At 34.3% G+C, this 18,485-nt stretch overlaps 1 protein-coding gene across 2 annotated transcripts in view; it reads left to right on the forward strand.

Moving 5' to 3' along the window:
• Positions 1–18,485, forward strand: part of LOC144436093 (glycine dehydrogenase (decarboxylating), mitochondrial-like) — a 63,840-nt gene that overhangs the window by 22,845 nt on the left and 22,510 nt on the right. For both annotated transcript variants that reach the window (XR_013480929.1, XM_078124775.1), the window contains exons 4-7: positions 1,538–1,702; positions 8,444–8,521; positions 10,650–10,797; positions 15,599–15,795. Coding sequence is in view for 1 of the 2 variants with exons in the window: in XM_078124775.1 (XP_077980901.1) it covers positions 1,538–1,702; positions 8,444–8,521; positions 10,650–10,797; positions 15,599–15,795 (588 nt within the window). In the remaining variant the exon portion in view is untranslated. The remainder of the gene's footprint in view (positions 1–1,537; positions 1,703–8,443; positions 8,522–10,649; positions 10,798–15,598; positions 15,796–18,485) is intronic.

Here is an 18,485-nt window from a genome sequence, read left to right on the forward strand (position 1 = left end):
ACACTGTAGGATATTTATTTCCTATATATACATGTACTATAGACCAAGACAGCCAGGTAGCCAAAGACACTGTAGGATATTTATTTCCTATATATACTATAGACCAAGACAGCCAGGTAGCCAAAGACACTGTAGGATATTTATTTCCTATATATACTATACACCAAGACAGCCAGGTAGCCAAAGACACTGTAGGATATTTATTTCCTATATATACTCTAGACCAAGACAGCCAGGTAGCCAAAGACACTGTAGGATATTTATTTCCTATATATACTATAGACCAAGACAGCCAGGTAGCCAAAGACACTGTAGGATATTTATTTCCTATATATACTATAGACCAAGACAGCCAGGTAGCCAGACACTGTAGGATATTTATTTCCTATATATACTCTAGACCAAGACAGCCAGGTAGCCAGACACTGTAGGATATTTATTTCCTATATATACTCTAGACCAAGACAGCCAGGTTGTCAAATGCACTGTAGGATATTCATTCCCCATATTTCAGTAGAACAGTATAATATTGATATATAAATGTTATAAACCATGTGCATGATGTGTCTAATGTCATGGTCAGAAAAAAATCTGAAGTGACCTGGATCATTATTATGCCCTAGGTTGAGCTTACTTGTAAGTTCTAATAAAATTCAGCTGTGTACAGAGCTTGAAAACAAAGCCTCTACAGGGCATTAGGTACATGAACAGTGTATGCTTGAAGGTTCAGATTTCTCTGGAGTCCATCTTATCTATTAGTCACTATGAATCATGGATCTATATATGTATGCATGTATGCATTTATAAAAAGTATATGAACAAGTCAATTTCCTATGTGTCATGACGGAAAAGTATAAGCCAAAATTAAAATTTTAAAAGTCAAGTCATAAAACACGAATATGTTTACATGTGACCCATGTATATTGATTGTATATATGGAAATAATACACAATGAATGATGCAAGTTTCATGGTATATACATTTCAGAATTACTGGTCAAAATTTTAAACTGTGGCCCCAGTTGTGTTGTATCTATCTTCAGTTGTAATGTTATATTTGTAGATATACTTATACAACTGGATGGCTTTGATAATTTATTTCACTATATGCTAAATAATGGATATTAATATGAGTTTTAACTGGTATTGTGTTTCTACAGGACTACATGATATACACTGTACCAACTAATATTGTGTTTCTACTGGACTACATAATATACACTGTACCAACTGGTATTGTGTTTCTACAGGACTACATAATATACACTGTACCAACTGGTATTGTGTTTCTACAGGACTACATAATATTCACTGTACCAACTGGTATTATGTTTCTACAGGACTACATAATATACACTGTACCAACTGGTATTATGTTTCTACAGGACTACATAATATACACTGTACCAACTAATATTGTGTTTCTACAGGACTACCTAATAGACACTGTACCAACTGACATTATTGTGTTTTTATAGGACTATGCAATACACACTGTTACACTTACAGTACCAACTTATATTCTTGTGTTTTTACAGGACTACCCAGTACACACCATACCAACCTGAAGTAGCACAAGGCAGATTGGAGAGTTTACTAAACTACCAGACTATGGTCACTGATCTAACTGGTTTAGATATTGCCAATGCCTCCTTGTTAGATGAAGGTACAGCTGCAGCAGAAGCCATGGCACTCTGTTACAGGTAGGTTATCGACAATTGTTGGAACATTGCATACTCACATGCAGTATGAACTTACTGAGGAGGGTTTGTGTTTGCATATACGTGTTTATGTATGTGTTTATATAACTTGTAAAAAATTCCAAGCACAAAATCAGAAAGCAAGAGTGTCTAAAACTTAAATTATGCAAGTATGACTCCATATAAATTATTCATTTGTATGATATTTAACAGTACTGGTTGATTAGAAGCAGCACCATTTTTCTGAAATTATACCGTATTTTACGTGAATGTGCAATTCGTCATACATCAACAAAGAATATCACTAATATAATGCCTCAAATCAATGAGGGAAAGCAAGTGTATAAAATTCAAATTATCATAATCATATTACTTGTATTAAAATTGAAATTGTTATTGCTGTAACTCACAAATACGTAATTGTCCTGCAGTAGTGATTTTCAATATTCCATACAACATGTAAAGTGTGTCTGTGATACCCTGGTATATTGATTTGTCAATGTGATATTCAGTAGTATCAAAACCGACAAAGTATTTAGCATCCAGGGTTTTCAAAAAAACATTTTATTCTGTCATTCAGAATGAAAGATATAATATCTGAAGTATTGTATGGCATGATTATTGAATTTTTTCTTTCTGCAAAATGCACCTTTTTAGAATTTCATCAATACTGTCTATGGTGTTATTAATAGTCCATCACTTACTCAGCTGCGCTAGCTGAACACAATTCAAAGCTTCTAGGAGGCTTTCTTAGGTAAATCCGTATTTGTCATTTAAATGACAGTCCATCGAAGGAACCCATTAAGTAGCTTTCGTATTTCCTTTATTTTGAAAAGTGTCACGACAATTTTAGTGATTTCATAGAAAGTGTGCAGTCAACTGGGAATTGTTTGCATGCTTAATTGCATGTACTGTAAGGATGTTACTAAATTTAGAAGAGCTGTAGGTCATATAGCAAAGACCTATTGCTACAACTAGCTGTCGGTCATATAGCAGAGACTTATTGCTACAACTAGCTGTAGGTCATATACAGCCTTATTGCCACAAGTAACTGGAGGTCATATACAGCCTTATTGCCACAAGTAACTGGAGGTCATATACAGCCTTATTGCCACAAGTAACTGGAGGTCATATACAGTTTTATTGCCACAAGTAACTGGAGGTCATATACAGCCTTATTGCCACAAGTAACTGGAGGTCATATACAGCCTTATTGCCACAAGTAACTGGAGGTCATATACAGCCTTATTGCCACAAGTAACTGGAGGTCATATACAGCCTTATTGCCACAAGTAACTGGAGGTCATATACAGCTTTATTGCCACAAGTAACTGGAGGTCATATACAGCTTTATTGCCACAGCAAGCTCTAGGTCATATATAGCTTTATTGCCACAAGTAACTGGAGGTCATATACAGCTTTATTGCCACAAGTAACTGGAGGTCATATACAGCTTTATTGCCACAGCAAGCTATAGGTCATATATAGCTTTATTGCCTCAACTAGCCATAGGTCATATAGCAGAGCTTTACTGTCAAAACCACCTGTGTCATTCCGTAGAGTTACAGGGTTATGCAACATATGCATGTACATATCAATCCTTTTATAATAGGAAAGTTATGTTTAGTCCTTTTCTAGGTTCTGAGTAAGGATTCCTCTATAGGCCTTTATAGAGCAGTGGCTCCTCTCTGCCTTTGTAGAGTAGTGGTTCCTCTCTAGGCCTTTATCGCACAGTGGTTTCTCTCTGTGGCCTTGTACTAAGTTGTAGAGGTGAATTCCCTATGATGTCATGAAATTAATTTGCATAATGTTATTCTGTTGTATTAAATGAATTTATAAATCAATTTGCTTTAATATCCTTTATTTTCCATGACCATCGTATTTTCATTGGAGACCCTTTACGTCTGCTGTTGTGAAGGTTTAATGTGTCTTGTATTGTAGACCTAGAGTATGGGGAAATTTAAGCATATGGTAATGTCTATACAAGCAACCAGATGGTATGCAAGATTGGTTGTGGTTCATTTGAGTTCCCTTTTCAGTTGATGTATGAAATCAATCTCTCTTCATGCACACATAAAATATTCAGTTTTCATATCTGAGTTGTATGCTTTTGGATTTCAAGATAGCTGTCTGAACTTCTCAATGAAAAATTATCATGTAGAAATTATTGATTATATCGGTAACATAATACATGTACTCTGTCATAACCTTCAAAAGTATAGACAGTTTTGAATCATTTTCAGCTGCTCTCCCCACGAAGAGAGTGGTGGGGTAAAATTTCACTTTTAATCTTCAAGTTCAAGGTTTGGTTCATTTATATGATGTGTGAACCTGTGGTTATGTACATGTGCATCACCAAAGAAACAGACATATTCGTTTGATTATTGCCAAATTTCATCTTGTACTAGTTGTATGTTTTAATATGTAAGTGAAATGCGTGAAGTTTTTGAAATATTAATTATATGTAATTCTTGACATGGGTTGCAAGTTTAGTTGTTATTTTCACCATACCACATTGATTTTGTTTGAGTTCAGTAGCCATTATGAAATTGAGAGGATCCTAATTATAAATTAAATTATATTTTCAATAGCTACATAATGTGTTGTAAGATTGTTAAATTTTGTCTGTTTTTATTTTTATACCATTCTTTCCAGAACCAAATGCAAGGTAATAAAAGAATTATAAAATAATCAATTGTAATAAATAAAAAAGTACTTAATTACATTATTGATTTTATTGATATATTGAGATCTGGGATACCTTTCCTCAACATCACAGCAAGTGTATGCAATTGAAATTTGATAGATGAGCCAACACTTCATATCATATATACCACCTTATATTTATACTTTTTTGACCTTAAGTTTACTCAGTAATTGAAAATGTGGGTGTTCACCATTTCCTATATCAGATTAAGACCTTTTAAATGTTGTTTTGGGGTTAGCCATAGCACACTAAAATGAATTGTCTGCCATTCAGACCATGGAGTATTACTATTACTATTAGTGGGGATTTTTGGTATGAGAAAATGACTACAAAAGAACACAAAAATATTGAATTGTGAATTATAAAGCTACATGTATATTACTTGCTTTAGACAGAAAGTACTTCAAATAGTGTGTTATACAATGTAAGTGCAGCCCTAGTTCTACCATATTGTCAGTGTATAGTGATCCTGACCTCATTAGCCCTAGAATTCAAAGGTATCTTGCCATGCAATCAATTCCCCATGTTACATGTACATGCATATCTGATTGCTTTGTATAAATAGGTACTTGTACCATGACCAGGGGTTCTTATTACTTACTAGTAACGCAGCAAATGGACAGTTTGACAAAGCCTGTTGATCTGAACAGGCGAAACATTTATCTTAAGAAATAGGAACCCTGGTTGTTGTAAAGAAGGTATTACTATGTTTAACCGACCTGATGAATGTATTTTACGATATCTGATGGCTTGTTTTGTGTTCAGTACCTGTCTCTTAAGTCTTACCTTGCATATTACTCTGTTCACAATACTTACGACTAAAGAGAGAAATTAAACTCATTGGTTACTGAGAAAAGAGTACATTTAGAGACTACTCCTCATTATTTTATTTCATTCAACCGAGGAAAATAAGAGTGACGTTGCAGGAGATCTTGTTACTATGAGTCAAAGACATGAAGTATTAAACAAAAAATTCTATGGTTATGAGTACTTTTGAACTACAAAGGAAGGAAAATATAGAGAATAATACTTGCACATACTTAATTAAAATGAAAATGGTGACTGGATTAATTTATTCCATTTGTGAAAACAGCGGAAGTAAAAAAAATATTTGATATATTTTACATCATTTTCTCTATTGAAATATGTATAGGTGACTTGCATATTGTTAGCCTTACCAGGACTTCCTATGTAGAGTTTTTCGTTAACACAGAAAGCACTTTGATGTTCAAGTAGACATACTGCGATGTACATATACATCTACATTCTACTCTGTGTCATGCTGCAAAGCAGTAGCCTCTCAGTGTTACATATCAAGATATTGACTAGGTTTAATGCATTTCATAATAGCTCTCAATGTTGTAGATTAAATGTTGAGAGACGTGCAATTAGGCTGTAGATAATTGGTCTTGTCATGTCAGTTTTAATAAACTCTGTTCATAACATGACTGCTTTTCCCCCACTATTAGTCTCAAATATCAGTATTATTACCTGAACTTACATTGAAAAGTCATGGGAGTAGTCAGTCAAATTTTGAATTTATTTTTATTATGTTGAAACTTTGACAGTTAATATGACAAGTAATTTTAACCTTTTTGTTTCGTAACATAAATAGTATTTGAAAGACATACAAAAGTAAAGAAATGAACTAAAAGGTATTATTGTTACAGTAATACTACTAATAGACAGAACAGGACAATACTTTGAGAATTAATTGAAAATAAAATCTTATGACTAATTTTGTGATTTTGAATTTTAAAAAAAAAATGCTAATTCTTCATTTTAAGGTACAGGACACCTATAATAAATGGTTGCAGGAGATGGTTGCCATGGAAACTAAGAATATTGACTGTTTAAACTATATCATAATGCTATTTTCTGGGTTTGGTAATATATATATATATATATATATGTTGATGGTAGAAGAAAATCAAGTCGGGTTTTTCGTCTCTACATATATATATATAAATAAATAAAATATCTAGTCAAAAGATATCAAATTATGTAAAAAAATCTTGTAAAGTGTACAGAAAATTAGAGATGTCTTCAAGTCTATAGATATTGTTGAAGGAAATATATGTATTTTGTAACTCTGCAGGTCTCTTGAATTGTACGAAAGTCTACATAGAAATACAAAATTTATGGTTGTCTGTCATCGTTTGTAGAAATTTAATAGAGAAAAAAGTATATATGCAATGTGATAATAAATTTTGAGATTCTCATTGTATGAAATGTCTATTACATTTGTTAAATTTGTATTCAATTGTGTAGACATCTGACAGTGTATTTGTAGTGAAAGGAATTCATAGAATTAACATTCTGGACCTGTTATCTTGATTTGAAGTGATGGGCCTTTTTAAGGTATCATTTTATCTTAAATTGTAATGGCTGGTCATGACTGATGGTTACCTGAAAAGGAAATGCACCAGATGTACGTCATGCATTAGGATGTAAAATCAATCATCAATTTGCTAATATTGGCAACATTGTCTTTTTTGTACATATTAGCTGTCGGTTAGATTGTAAACATCACAATATGACGCTGCAGCCAATATTGTTCATGTAATGACAGCCGACCGATCACTTGCATATTCTCAAATTTGTTGGCAGATCCCAGTGTTTGTAGAGGGTGGTTTAATAGGTTTACTGACTTGTTTCAGTGTTTATTGAACAAGCTATAACTATCTAAGGAGTTGGCACTGTACATGTATGAAAACCACTTGAGAATACCATACTGTAACATGGACAAGATAATGGGCAATAATACTGAATGAATTCACACATGCAGCACAGAAAGAGATAGCTCTTCTCACTTTGTATTCAATATCCCACCCAAATCATTCCTTAAAATAGGATATTGGGTCTCGTTGGCAGTGTTCCCACCAAGGATTGACAACCCCTAGACTACTATTTGTCATTGTCAGCACTCCTTTCAACCATTAGCTTACATGTACATATATAACACCAAGACAGAGTGTACACAGCGATGAATATTCAAAATACATGTATAGGCACTCTGTACACAGGAGGAGTAAAACTTGTTAAGCTTTCCAAGTTCCATTCCTTGCACCATAGTTTTGTTTTGGAACCATGGTAAAAAACCCAGGGGAATATACATTAGATGTATATATTTTACTTGCATATCACCCAAAACACAAACTCAAAGTAAATGTATGATACAAGAAGATCGAATGTTGGTTGAATAAATAAAATTGTGCTTTAGGATATCTGTAACTTAGAGTCTTGTAGAGTAAACGAAATACAGAAAATGTGTACATAGATGGAAGTAATTTAGAATAAAAAACCTTCTGTTCATCGAAAATACTATTGGGTTACCCATTTGCTGTAGCCTTTACTTTGCAAATAAAATAAATATATGGACGATGTGTTCAGTATAGAAGGCAGTAATACTGAGAGAGTGAAAAATGCCTTCTAATTATCTGAAGTTATATAATTAACAAATCTTTAAAACTCTAAGTTTATCTGTTATAATTAACATACCATTTAAATTTGTGTCATTATAACATAACCACTTCGACCCTTGTATAAAATTATTTAGATTTTTTAACTTTTCCATATTTGATAGATTCAGTCATTAGTTATGTCTGACAGACTCTTCAGAACTGTATACTAATAGTAGAATTTGTACGGTAGATTTTTTCCATGTATTAATTAAATGCTAATTTCATATAATTGTAATTTTTTAACTGAACCCCGAGGTCATTCCAAGGTGTTTTTATGTTTTTATATGCACAGTACAAGCCAGTATAGATTCCCGCTGAAAATTAATTTACTGAGTCTGATCTCATTATTCCGTAATTGCCTTGAGAGGATTCTGAAAAGATGTTGATACATAATTGCTGCAACAACTGTAAAAAAAAAATGAAAGCTTAAAAAAGAATGGAACAGTGATAAATGTGGTAATTTAGATTGCTGCAGTGAGGTGTAAAATAAGTACATATGTCATGTAAGTCGTGTTTTGTAATTCCAAGGAAATGCGGCTAATGGACTTTATTTGCTTATCTGTTTTATTTCAGACACAACAAGCGTCGCAGGTTTTACATGGACAGTAAACTACATCCTCAGACTCAAGCTGTCGTCAACACCAGAGCCGAGTAAGTAATCATCGTATCGGAGACGATGAATGAGAGAGTCAGCCCGTATCAAATCATCTGTGTAAATGGAATTAGTTGTCTTGGCAACTAATCACCTCAGCTTAGTAATGAGCACGCCGAGATGAGGCAGATAGCAGTTAAAAGTGTGTTTGGCATATCCATCGCAAATTGAGGCTTCTGCTTGACTGGCTACCTTTGTAATGCTCCCAGAAATTACATCTTCCATGAAATCTTAATACCAAGTTTTTCCTATTCTAAGCCAGCAGCGATTTTATGGAACCTTGAATCCAAGGAAATGACAATCCACATCAATAATCTGTTCAATTCAGCTTATAATGCAAGGAAGTGGAGCTAATTAACTTGAATATGAAACCAGTTGTAATTTCAATCATTTATCTGAGTGTTTTTAGACATCAGTGTAATGGATCCACCAGATTCCTTATACAAAAGTCAATGAGATGAGTCAATACTGTACATCATCTCATAGATTGATTTAAAGTAGTTTGTCTTTTGAACTCTCCGTGTCTGGATTTAATAAAGGAGTTAGGAATCCTGCAAAGGACATAACAAAAATGTGTATGTATTGAAACCTGCACTAGCTGTAATAGTCTGTAAGTTACAGACATTTGTGCCACACTCAGACGGCACTCATTAAGAAGTCTGATAGAGCTGAACAACACAGTCTATAGCTGTATCTGAGCTATTATTTTTTCTATCAGACAACCATCTATATATTCACTGAGGGTTGTTAAATACAAATTACAATGTATGAGGCATTGGACTTGTCAATTAGAGGTCTATTTCATCTATAAGTAGTATAGTACCGGTAATGTTAAGTTGAAATCATGATTTGGAGGGGGGGGGGGGGGGCACTGATTTTTGGGTGTGGACACAAAAATCAATTTGATTAGACAGATTGCAGTATAGCATGTGTACAGCTACATGTACACAGATAATTTACCCATAGAGATTCAATACTGTTCAAGGTGAATGGAATTTCAATTACGTCATTTTTACATCTACAAAAAGATTCCCAAAATATTTTCCCATTTCAGCTACTACAGCTTGCAGGTCTGCTGGTACACATCTTCTAACAAAATTGTCCAAAAACAATGTGAATCTACAAAATTTGACCAAAAAAAAAAAAGCTTTATTGATTGCTCAGACCTGAATGCATAGATCTAAATGTTCACTTGGATTGTTTTATTCTGTAAGGTGTAACATCCTAGAATGAATGTTTTGATTTATTTGATTATTTTATCTTTTGTACAAGACAGTCAATAATGATGCATGTCATCTCATGGTCTAGCTGCTATGTGTAATTACATGGCCCAGTAATTTGACTGGCTAGTGATAGCTATCAACATCACTGGAGTTGAGTTGTTGATGAGCCTCCTGATAGAGTACAAATGAAGTGATTTATACAGTTAGCCTTGGTGCTGCATTGAATATAACCTTGTGTTACAGGTAGTAGAACATAGCCTTGTTGCATAGGTGATAAAAATTACAAGAAAGGCTGGCAAAGGGTTGTATGAAGTGTATGTAGAAACAAACAAATTCAAAGGGTTGGGGTATATGTACATTTTGTAGGGTAGCTACAATGATGCCTCCTTGATTTTGAAATGACATGAATAGTTGGAAAAGTGGAAGGCCTAATTTTTTCATTCTTTTATTAATTTCAATCCTATTCATATTGATATTCTTCAAATATGAATTCTATATTTGGCAGCGGTTTATTGTTTCAAGGAGGAAGTGGCTATAAGGATGAGGATTTGGGTGTTTATTTTGGATTTATAATTTATAAAACAATTTTATCATGGCTTTCTACTTGAAAAAATCAATGTGAAGTCTGTGTTTCGTATCTCAGTACATTGCAAAAAAAAAAAACATTTTAAAAATGTGTAAAAAGTTTGTTATTGTACGTACAATAAAAAACATTTTACACATTTATTAATCTTGTACAATTTATAGAGTTACAAATGAGGACTAAGTGTATGTTGCTTCACATTGATTAGTCAAGTAGGAAGCCCTGATAAACTTGTTTTATAAATTAAAATCCAAAATAAATATCCAATCCTCATCCATATGGCCACTTTAATGTCATACTTGTTTATTGTTTTCCTCTCAGATCTATTGGTATTGATGTGATAACAGCTGATTACAAAGACATGGATTTTAGCAACAGAGATTTCAGTGGTGTAATCTTCCAGTATCCAGACACAGATGGAAACATCTTTGATTTTACAGAACTTGTGGATGAAGCACATGCTCATGGGGTAAGACATTTGTCTGTCTTTGTATAGGATGAACAAACATGGAAAAGATTGAAATAGTAATGACATGGGGTAAGCTGTGTTGCAGCCAATTTTGGATTTTTTTTTGGGTCATTTGACACACATTTTTTGTTTGGACCTGACCCACAATTTTGGAAGTGATGGGTCATAGATGACCTACACTAAAATTGTATGCAAATATGTTTAGCAACATGACCACGCCTATAGCAACATCGTATGTATTGCATAGATAACTATAGGGTTGGATAGGCAACTGCATAATCATTCAGCAAATATCTAGCATGGATCAGCATATGGGTAAATATTTTTAAAACCTGTACGGTTGTGCTACAATGTCATTGGCCCTTTTTTTTTTATAATGATGTCCCTAAAAAATTAATGATAACCCAGAAAAATGAAAGTCTTGGGACACTACGTGTATGTCCCACTCTTTCAAAAGGTTGGCTGCACCACTGGGTAAGACAAAGATTGCAAAAATTCTGACTAGTTTCACTCTGTTGACAGAATGCGCCATAAGGTCAACAAACTTCTGTGAAAGTGAAATATTTTCAGCCTACCGAATTGTTTGTTGGACCAACCATGTGTACATTTATGTTCAACCTAGGGAGTTTGAATCATGGATGAGATAATTGTAGACCCCCCTAACATGCACTACATTATTACAGTTGAATTCAAGTGGTGTAATATAATACTGGTGTTCGATATCTCTTCCCTTTTCACCTGTCAAGTTGCAAACCAGAAAAAAATATATTAGAAAAGCTGTAGGCATGACATTTTAAGCTCAGACTGGAGTGGATAACATGAAATCAATAACAACAGAGTGTAAGCTTGTCAACGGTCTTACACTAATTGAGACCGATGGCTTGATTGTCGTATAGAGTAACAAAAAAGATAGTGCAGATAAGATGTAAGAACTAGTCACAAGGTAATGTCCCTCACTGCTATTATTCATTCACTGATTAGATTCAGCATGGCAGAAGTGTGAATGTAAGCTTTGGTGTTTGGAAGAGAAATGGGAATAAGCTCAGATTGTAAACTAGATTAAGACTAACATACAGTCTCTAAGAAATTAGTCTAGTTCCTATACAGTGTCGTTACGATTTATACCTTCCCTCACACCACAGTTGGCATCCAGACTACTAAGAAACAGAATTAAAGTTAGATTGCAAACTACATTTAGCCTGGACAGCCTCTGTGAATAGTGTTTTCATTGTAAAGGCTTTCTGACTGTCATTGACAAACAACTAACCCACAGATAGGTTAATCCACAGGTTAGGGATGTCGGTGGCCGAGTGGTTGCCTTTTATCACTGCAGTCAGGGTTCAAACCCATTCAGGGATTGATTTTTAATTTACTGTATAAGTAAGAAGAGTGTCGTTCAGTTTGACTTTACCGAACAATGCAGGTTTTCCCCTGGGTACTTCGGTTTCCTCCTGCACTAACACTGAACCTTCCTCCTGTTATCCGCAATGCCCATTGGATGGTAAATAAATAAATAAATAAATAAATAAATAAATAAATAAATAAATAAATAAAAGTACATGTGAGGAGAGTAAAACACATGAAGGACCATCATATCCTGGTTGTGGAAAGTAGGTTACTAGTATTTGAATACGTTATATGATTTATTGTTATCAGCCTATTTCATCAGCAGGACACATGTGATATCTCCATAGCGACCAATAAACCAATGGGAAAGTGAGCATGCGTATAGTTTTACAAGTCCCCTAGAGTCTCACCTGTCTATGTACCATTCCTCCACGGGACTGGCAAGCCTGATGTAGGTCTCTGATTAATGTATCGATATCTTTTTTACCATCTCTTGGTAAAACCCTAAGTATTATCTGTTAACGTGTGCAAATTCAGAGATCAGACCCTTCATTCCATAGAGACATAAATGACAGGAATCAGGAAAATTTCCTATGTTTGAAATTCAATCGTCGTATCTTTGCCGTGTAATGAAAGAAAAAGAAATTAATGTTTTTCAAAATGATAGAAACTTTGATATCTTGTGAGTTGCCACATAGTAAGGGATTGAGAGATACCAAATTTTGGTGTACTGCAACTTCTGTATGTTGATACTGCAGTCACTGTGGCATGGCTAATTGGCTTATAGGATGTATTGTAGAGTTTTTAATGTAAAGTACATTTAACATGTCAACATACATGTGAATATTTGGCAAGTATGAAAGAGTTGACAATGTAAAGTTTTGACTTGTAGTAAAGACTTTGATAAGCCATTGCAGACTGCAAACAGGAAATTGAGAATACAGCGCCCTCGCTCAAAGTGGGGGTATCATCACCTCATTGTACCATTTCTTAAGAGCTTTGTCCCTTAGTATTCTGTAGAAGTGTAAATCTGGGATGTTTTTCGTATTGTTCAAACATCAAGGAAAGCAGCAGTGCTCTATGATTAACTTAAGTAACCTATATACCATGTATACCCCCAAGGTACACACAGACAGGAAGTAGAGCGCCACCATGGCAAATTTTGGAAAGGCCTATTCTAGTTTCTGTGTATGGATAAACATTTCCATTCTCATTCAAAATCATAATATCTGTCCCGCATATTCAGAAGTATGAGTTTTCCACTCTTTTAAGTGTTAATTATCCCCGAAATGTCAGATATTTTCAACTATAAAAGTTTATTGGACTGAGGACATTATTATCTAAACTTTTCCTTTCCATTCTCACTTGTGCATGAGTGGCAATTTCATCTCCAGCTCACCTGTATATGAATGACAATTCTCTTCCTCTACCTACCCCTGTGTAAATGGAAATTCCTGGATACTCTATCCTGTTGAAAATGAAAGAAAAGCCCATTACTCTCCTGTACATGAAAGGAGATATCTTGGCTCTACACCCCTATGTATCCATAAGCCTATTAAGCTGTTTGTGAGTTGGACGTCTAATATGCAGGTAGCATGTGTATAAATTGTGATGGGATTAGGCAAGATCAACTTGCATGATTTGTGGCACCTGGGTGACCAAATAATGTATGTTGGCTCTTGTGAATATAAATTTTGAATTAGTAAAATTCTGACAGCTGTGTTTTCGCCAGAGACTTTTTGACATATCACATGTCTCCTGGGGTAAGGGATGGAGGAGGGGTAGACATGACTTGCATTCACATCATGTGTTTCCTAGGGAGTTGGGATAGGAGTAGATATGAGTTACATAGTACATAACGTGTTTCCTCGGGATGGGAGAGGGAGAGACATGACTTACATATATCAGTTGTCTCCTTCTAGGGATGGGATGAGTAAGGAGTAGATATGAGTTACCTACATGTTATGTGACTCCTGGGGGATTGGATGGGGGAGAGATAGGCATGAGTTACATACACATCATGTGTCTCCTGGGGATGGCTTTGGGAGGGGGTGGGGGGTGGGATAGGTATGAGTTACATACATATCATGTGACTCCTTGGGGAGGGGATGGGATGGGGAAGAGGGGTAGACATGTCTTGCATCCACTTCATGCATTTCCTTGATCGGCTTGCATACACATGTGAAGGTACATGACATAATTTGAATAGAGGTAATAATACTACTAATGAATGTGTGATGATTAATCTTTCATTGAAAGTCAGACTGTTGACTTAATAGAATTTGATATGAATGATTGATGGATGATACACTACTTTTACTATTTACAAAGTCATTCTCTGAAATTAGGTCTTGAAATATGCCAAAAACCAATGGCATCATTTATATCAAGAAACAGGATTGGTGTCTCTGATTACACAAATTAGGTCTTGAAATATGACAAAACCAATGCTGTTATTTATATCAAGCAACAGGATTGGTGTCTCAAAAGATAAAAACAGTCTTGCATTCATGCAGTGTTTTATTGTAAAGTGAATCTAGAGTAGTGTACCGTTGTGTAAAAGCCTTTATGAACCCCAGAATGAATAAAACCATTCAATCAATGCCATGTATACTGTCAGCCTACTGAGAGTTTGAAAGTTAACAAAAAAAACCCCTTCAAAACACATGGTTTCATAAATATATAGATCATATTCTCCTTTCTCAGATACTTGAATTGTAATGCAAGCATGAATTATTAGACAAAGAGAAAAATAGAAATTTAAGAAGTAAACATAATATTGACAAAAACTTGCTTAAAAACCAACAAATTGGTTACTGAACTTGTGCAGTTATTACTTGTATTGGCTAATGGTTTGGATCGTGTGTTCTGAAAAGTCATAATTTGTATCTGTAGAATATAAAATACAAACAAGAACTAAAAAAAACAACATATAAATGATTGAATTTGTGTGATGTAAAAATCTGGTATGGATGTCAGGTGTTCTAATAAGTCATTATAGAGCAGACTGTGTTTTTATGCTGTTGTTGACAAACGACTGGAACGAAGAAAGATGTAATCACTTAAATTAAATGGATGGAAAGTGAAGGCAGGAGGAATATATGTGTTATGCATGTTAACTAGACGTAGGTCTTGAGATCATTCACTGATATTCACAATTTCACGTTTTCTAAAGCTACTCAAGAGAAATGGGAAAACCTGATGTGGCTTTTAGAGCTTCTATTAAAATACTTTTTTTTGACAAACCAAGGTATATTTTATCATACAGTACATGAAGGATTTCACTTTTATTATTATTGATAAATTATAAGTCGACACTTGCCCCCAATTATAGTTTAAGAGATTCATATTTTACAGATGACACAACAGATTTGTGATGAGATAGGAATGATAATAAATGCTGTTTGATGACAAAATTAACGTTTTTTTCTCCCCCAACTGTGTTCTATTACAGTCACTAGCAGTTTGTGCTACAGATTTGTTAGCTTTGACAATCCTGAACCCACCAGGTGAATTCGGTGTAGACATTGCATTGGGCAGTAGTCAGAGGTTTGGTGTGCCGCTCAACTATGGTGGCCCACATGCTGGCTTCTTTGCTGTCAAAGATGGACTAAAAAGACTTATACCCGGTCGTATGGTTGGTGTTACAAGGTAAAGAGATATTTGACTGTCATTTCACCTTCTTGGTAGACTAAGATATGTGTTATTTTGCCTTATATGCCATTTCTTGCTTATATTGTGGAATGACATATTCTACCTGCCTAGCACTGTTCAGTTTGATTAGTGTGTATGCATGCCTGTGTATATACGGCGTATGCGTTAGAAAATCTGTCTATAATATAGGTACTTTGATTTCACAGTTAGCCTTTAAAAACCACCAGCTACAGAGAATGAACTACAATTGAGTTCAACCCCTTTTTTTGTCCATCCCTTTAGAGAGTTGATTTACAAAATGTACAATTTCTTAGCAACCTCTACACACATTGGAGTGAAACCTTTTGATGACTGACTGGTGATGTCATTAGGCCCTGACACCTTTACTTTATCAAATGTCACTTGGGGCTTTTTACACCTACACTACATTTTGAAACAGAAAAGTGTGTTGCTATAAACACATGTTAATTCAAACTACACTTAGCAATGTTGTCGTAAGTTGTGAGTATCAATCCACACAGTGGCAACCATATGTTTGATGATGGCGTGACTGTACATGACAGGAATTTCGATTTATTTCGAATTAGCTTCAGCATGACAAAAGTGCAATGTTTATTGTGAGTCGCACTTCTGTTGTTATTTTTGACGGGGATTGTCAAATTTAATTACCTGTCAAATTTAATATTCGTTGCTGCAACTAATTGCAATAAGTGTCAGAATTTTGTCATGTACCTAACCTAATAATTAGATTCGGCACATGAACAGTTTGATATTCCTTCAAGGCCTAATCTATCGACATCTGTGCAAATGTTTTTTGTTTGTTTATTTGTATGTTCACGTGTTCGTTAGTTCGTCTGTTCTTCTCTTGAAGTGACTGTCAAGGAAATGCAAGTGTAGGCATAGTTTAATAGAAAATAAGTTTAAAAGACTCATTCGTGAAGCTTGTATAATTATATGAGCTCCCCGATACATTGTCAAAATAATTAAGCGTTGTCCAATGTCCATGTATGTTTCAATAACAGCTGTCAATGTCAGCATGTAATGAAAAGTTGCATTGTATCGTTATGTGATAATAATAAAGTGTTGATGCTCACATTAATAGGATATGTCATGATTGCATTTGATTCACCTTGTCAATATTGTCAAGTTGTCAGGTTTATTAAAAACTAACGATTCACTTAGAATTGAATAATTATATAACCTTGCTATTTAAAGTTTAATAAATCAAACAAGAAAATTCAGAAAATATCAAATATGTTGGACAGTTCGCAACAAAAGCCTTCTTTTTGCCATTGATAATGAATAAAACCTACATTTCTAACTAATCGTGAATTAAAAAAATGACTTTGTAGACCTTGTGTTTGTGAGATTGGCATTTGATGACTAATCTGTCGGAGTTTTATTATGAATTATTCTCCTAAGAAAAGTACGATACAATTATGTCAGATTTACTTATCAATGATACGTGAGTGTGATGTAAATGAACCCATATTGTTTTCATGAATACATTATTTGCAACTCGCTACTTTTGAAAACTCACAACATCTAGTCTTTTACAGACCTGGGAGAACCCTTTTAATGTTGACAAATTCAAACTTTCATCTTTGATATTAAAAAGGCATTTATCAAGCAAATTAAAAACAATTTGTATATCCATGTATGTTAAAAAAAACTATGATAATTTGGAAATTTATGGAGTAATAAATGTAGAGAGAAATGTTTTGCTATGCTGGTATATGAAAATTTGGATATGGAAAAAAGTCTTGCCTGTTATTTGACCATAATTTATTGAAAAATACAGACTTGAGACAGAGTGTAAAGAAGCTCAGTGTTTTATTTAAGGGCGGTAAGTAGGTAAAATCTACCGGGGTTCCCACATCATTTTACTGGGGTTCCCCACCAAAATTATGATACATTGCATGGGAAGCACTACCAGTTTTACCTCTTTCCCCCTTTCTGTTACCGGGGTTCCCAAACCTTAGCAAAAACACTGATAATTTATTGAAAAATACAGACTTGTCACTTTGTCTGAGTGTAAAGAAGCCGTCACTGTATAGAATGAATATCAAATACTTAGTAGTATTTCTATATATGGTTATTATTCATGTCTCATTTCCTCAATATTGAAATTCAACACATCTCACAGTGATTTATCAATTATTTATGAAAATGGACTTATTGATCAAGCAATGCTTTCCTAGCCATTCAGGGATCATCCATAATCTTTTGTGCCATTTGACATGTCATATCTCAATGTAGACTTCTGCATGGTTGAATTTTGTAGTTCATTGAGTACAAAACAGCTTGCGTTTCACCCTTGTTTGGCACCTGTGCAGGTTTTATTTTTTATGAGACTGTATATTGGAACTTAACTATGTTGTAAAAATGTAGATGAAAACAGTACAAGCTACTGTTAGTAAAGGTCACATGAACAGCATCTCATCATAAAGATGTTGTTAGTGAAAAGTTTGATTTAAAGTTTTGATTTCATAATTGTTGTATTTGTTGATAGACATGCCGTTGATTGAAAGATATTGGGGAAGAACTAGTTTTAATACATTTGATTTGAGTGTCTGTTTGTTGAACTTGAACTGACTTTCAGTGAAAAGATATTGGTGAGAAGTGTATGCCTGAAATATATGGATTAATTTAATATAGGATTATTTTAGAATGATGTATACTTGTGA

The sequence above is a fragment of the Glandiceps talaboti genome, chromosome 6 (genome assembly GCF_964340395.1).
Source record: "Glandiceps talaboti chromosome 6, keGlaTala1.1, whole genome shotgun sequence".
Lineage (NCBI taxonomy): Eukaryota > Metazoa > Hemichordata > Enteropneusta > Spengelidae > Glandiceps > Glandiceps talaboti.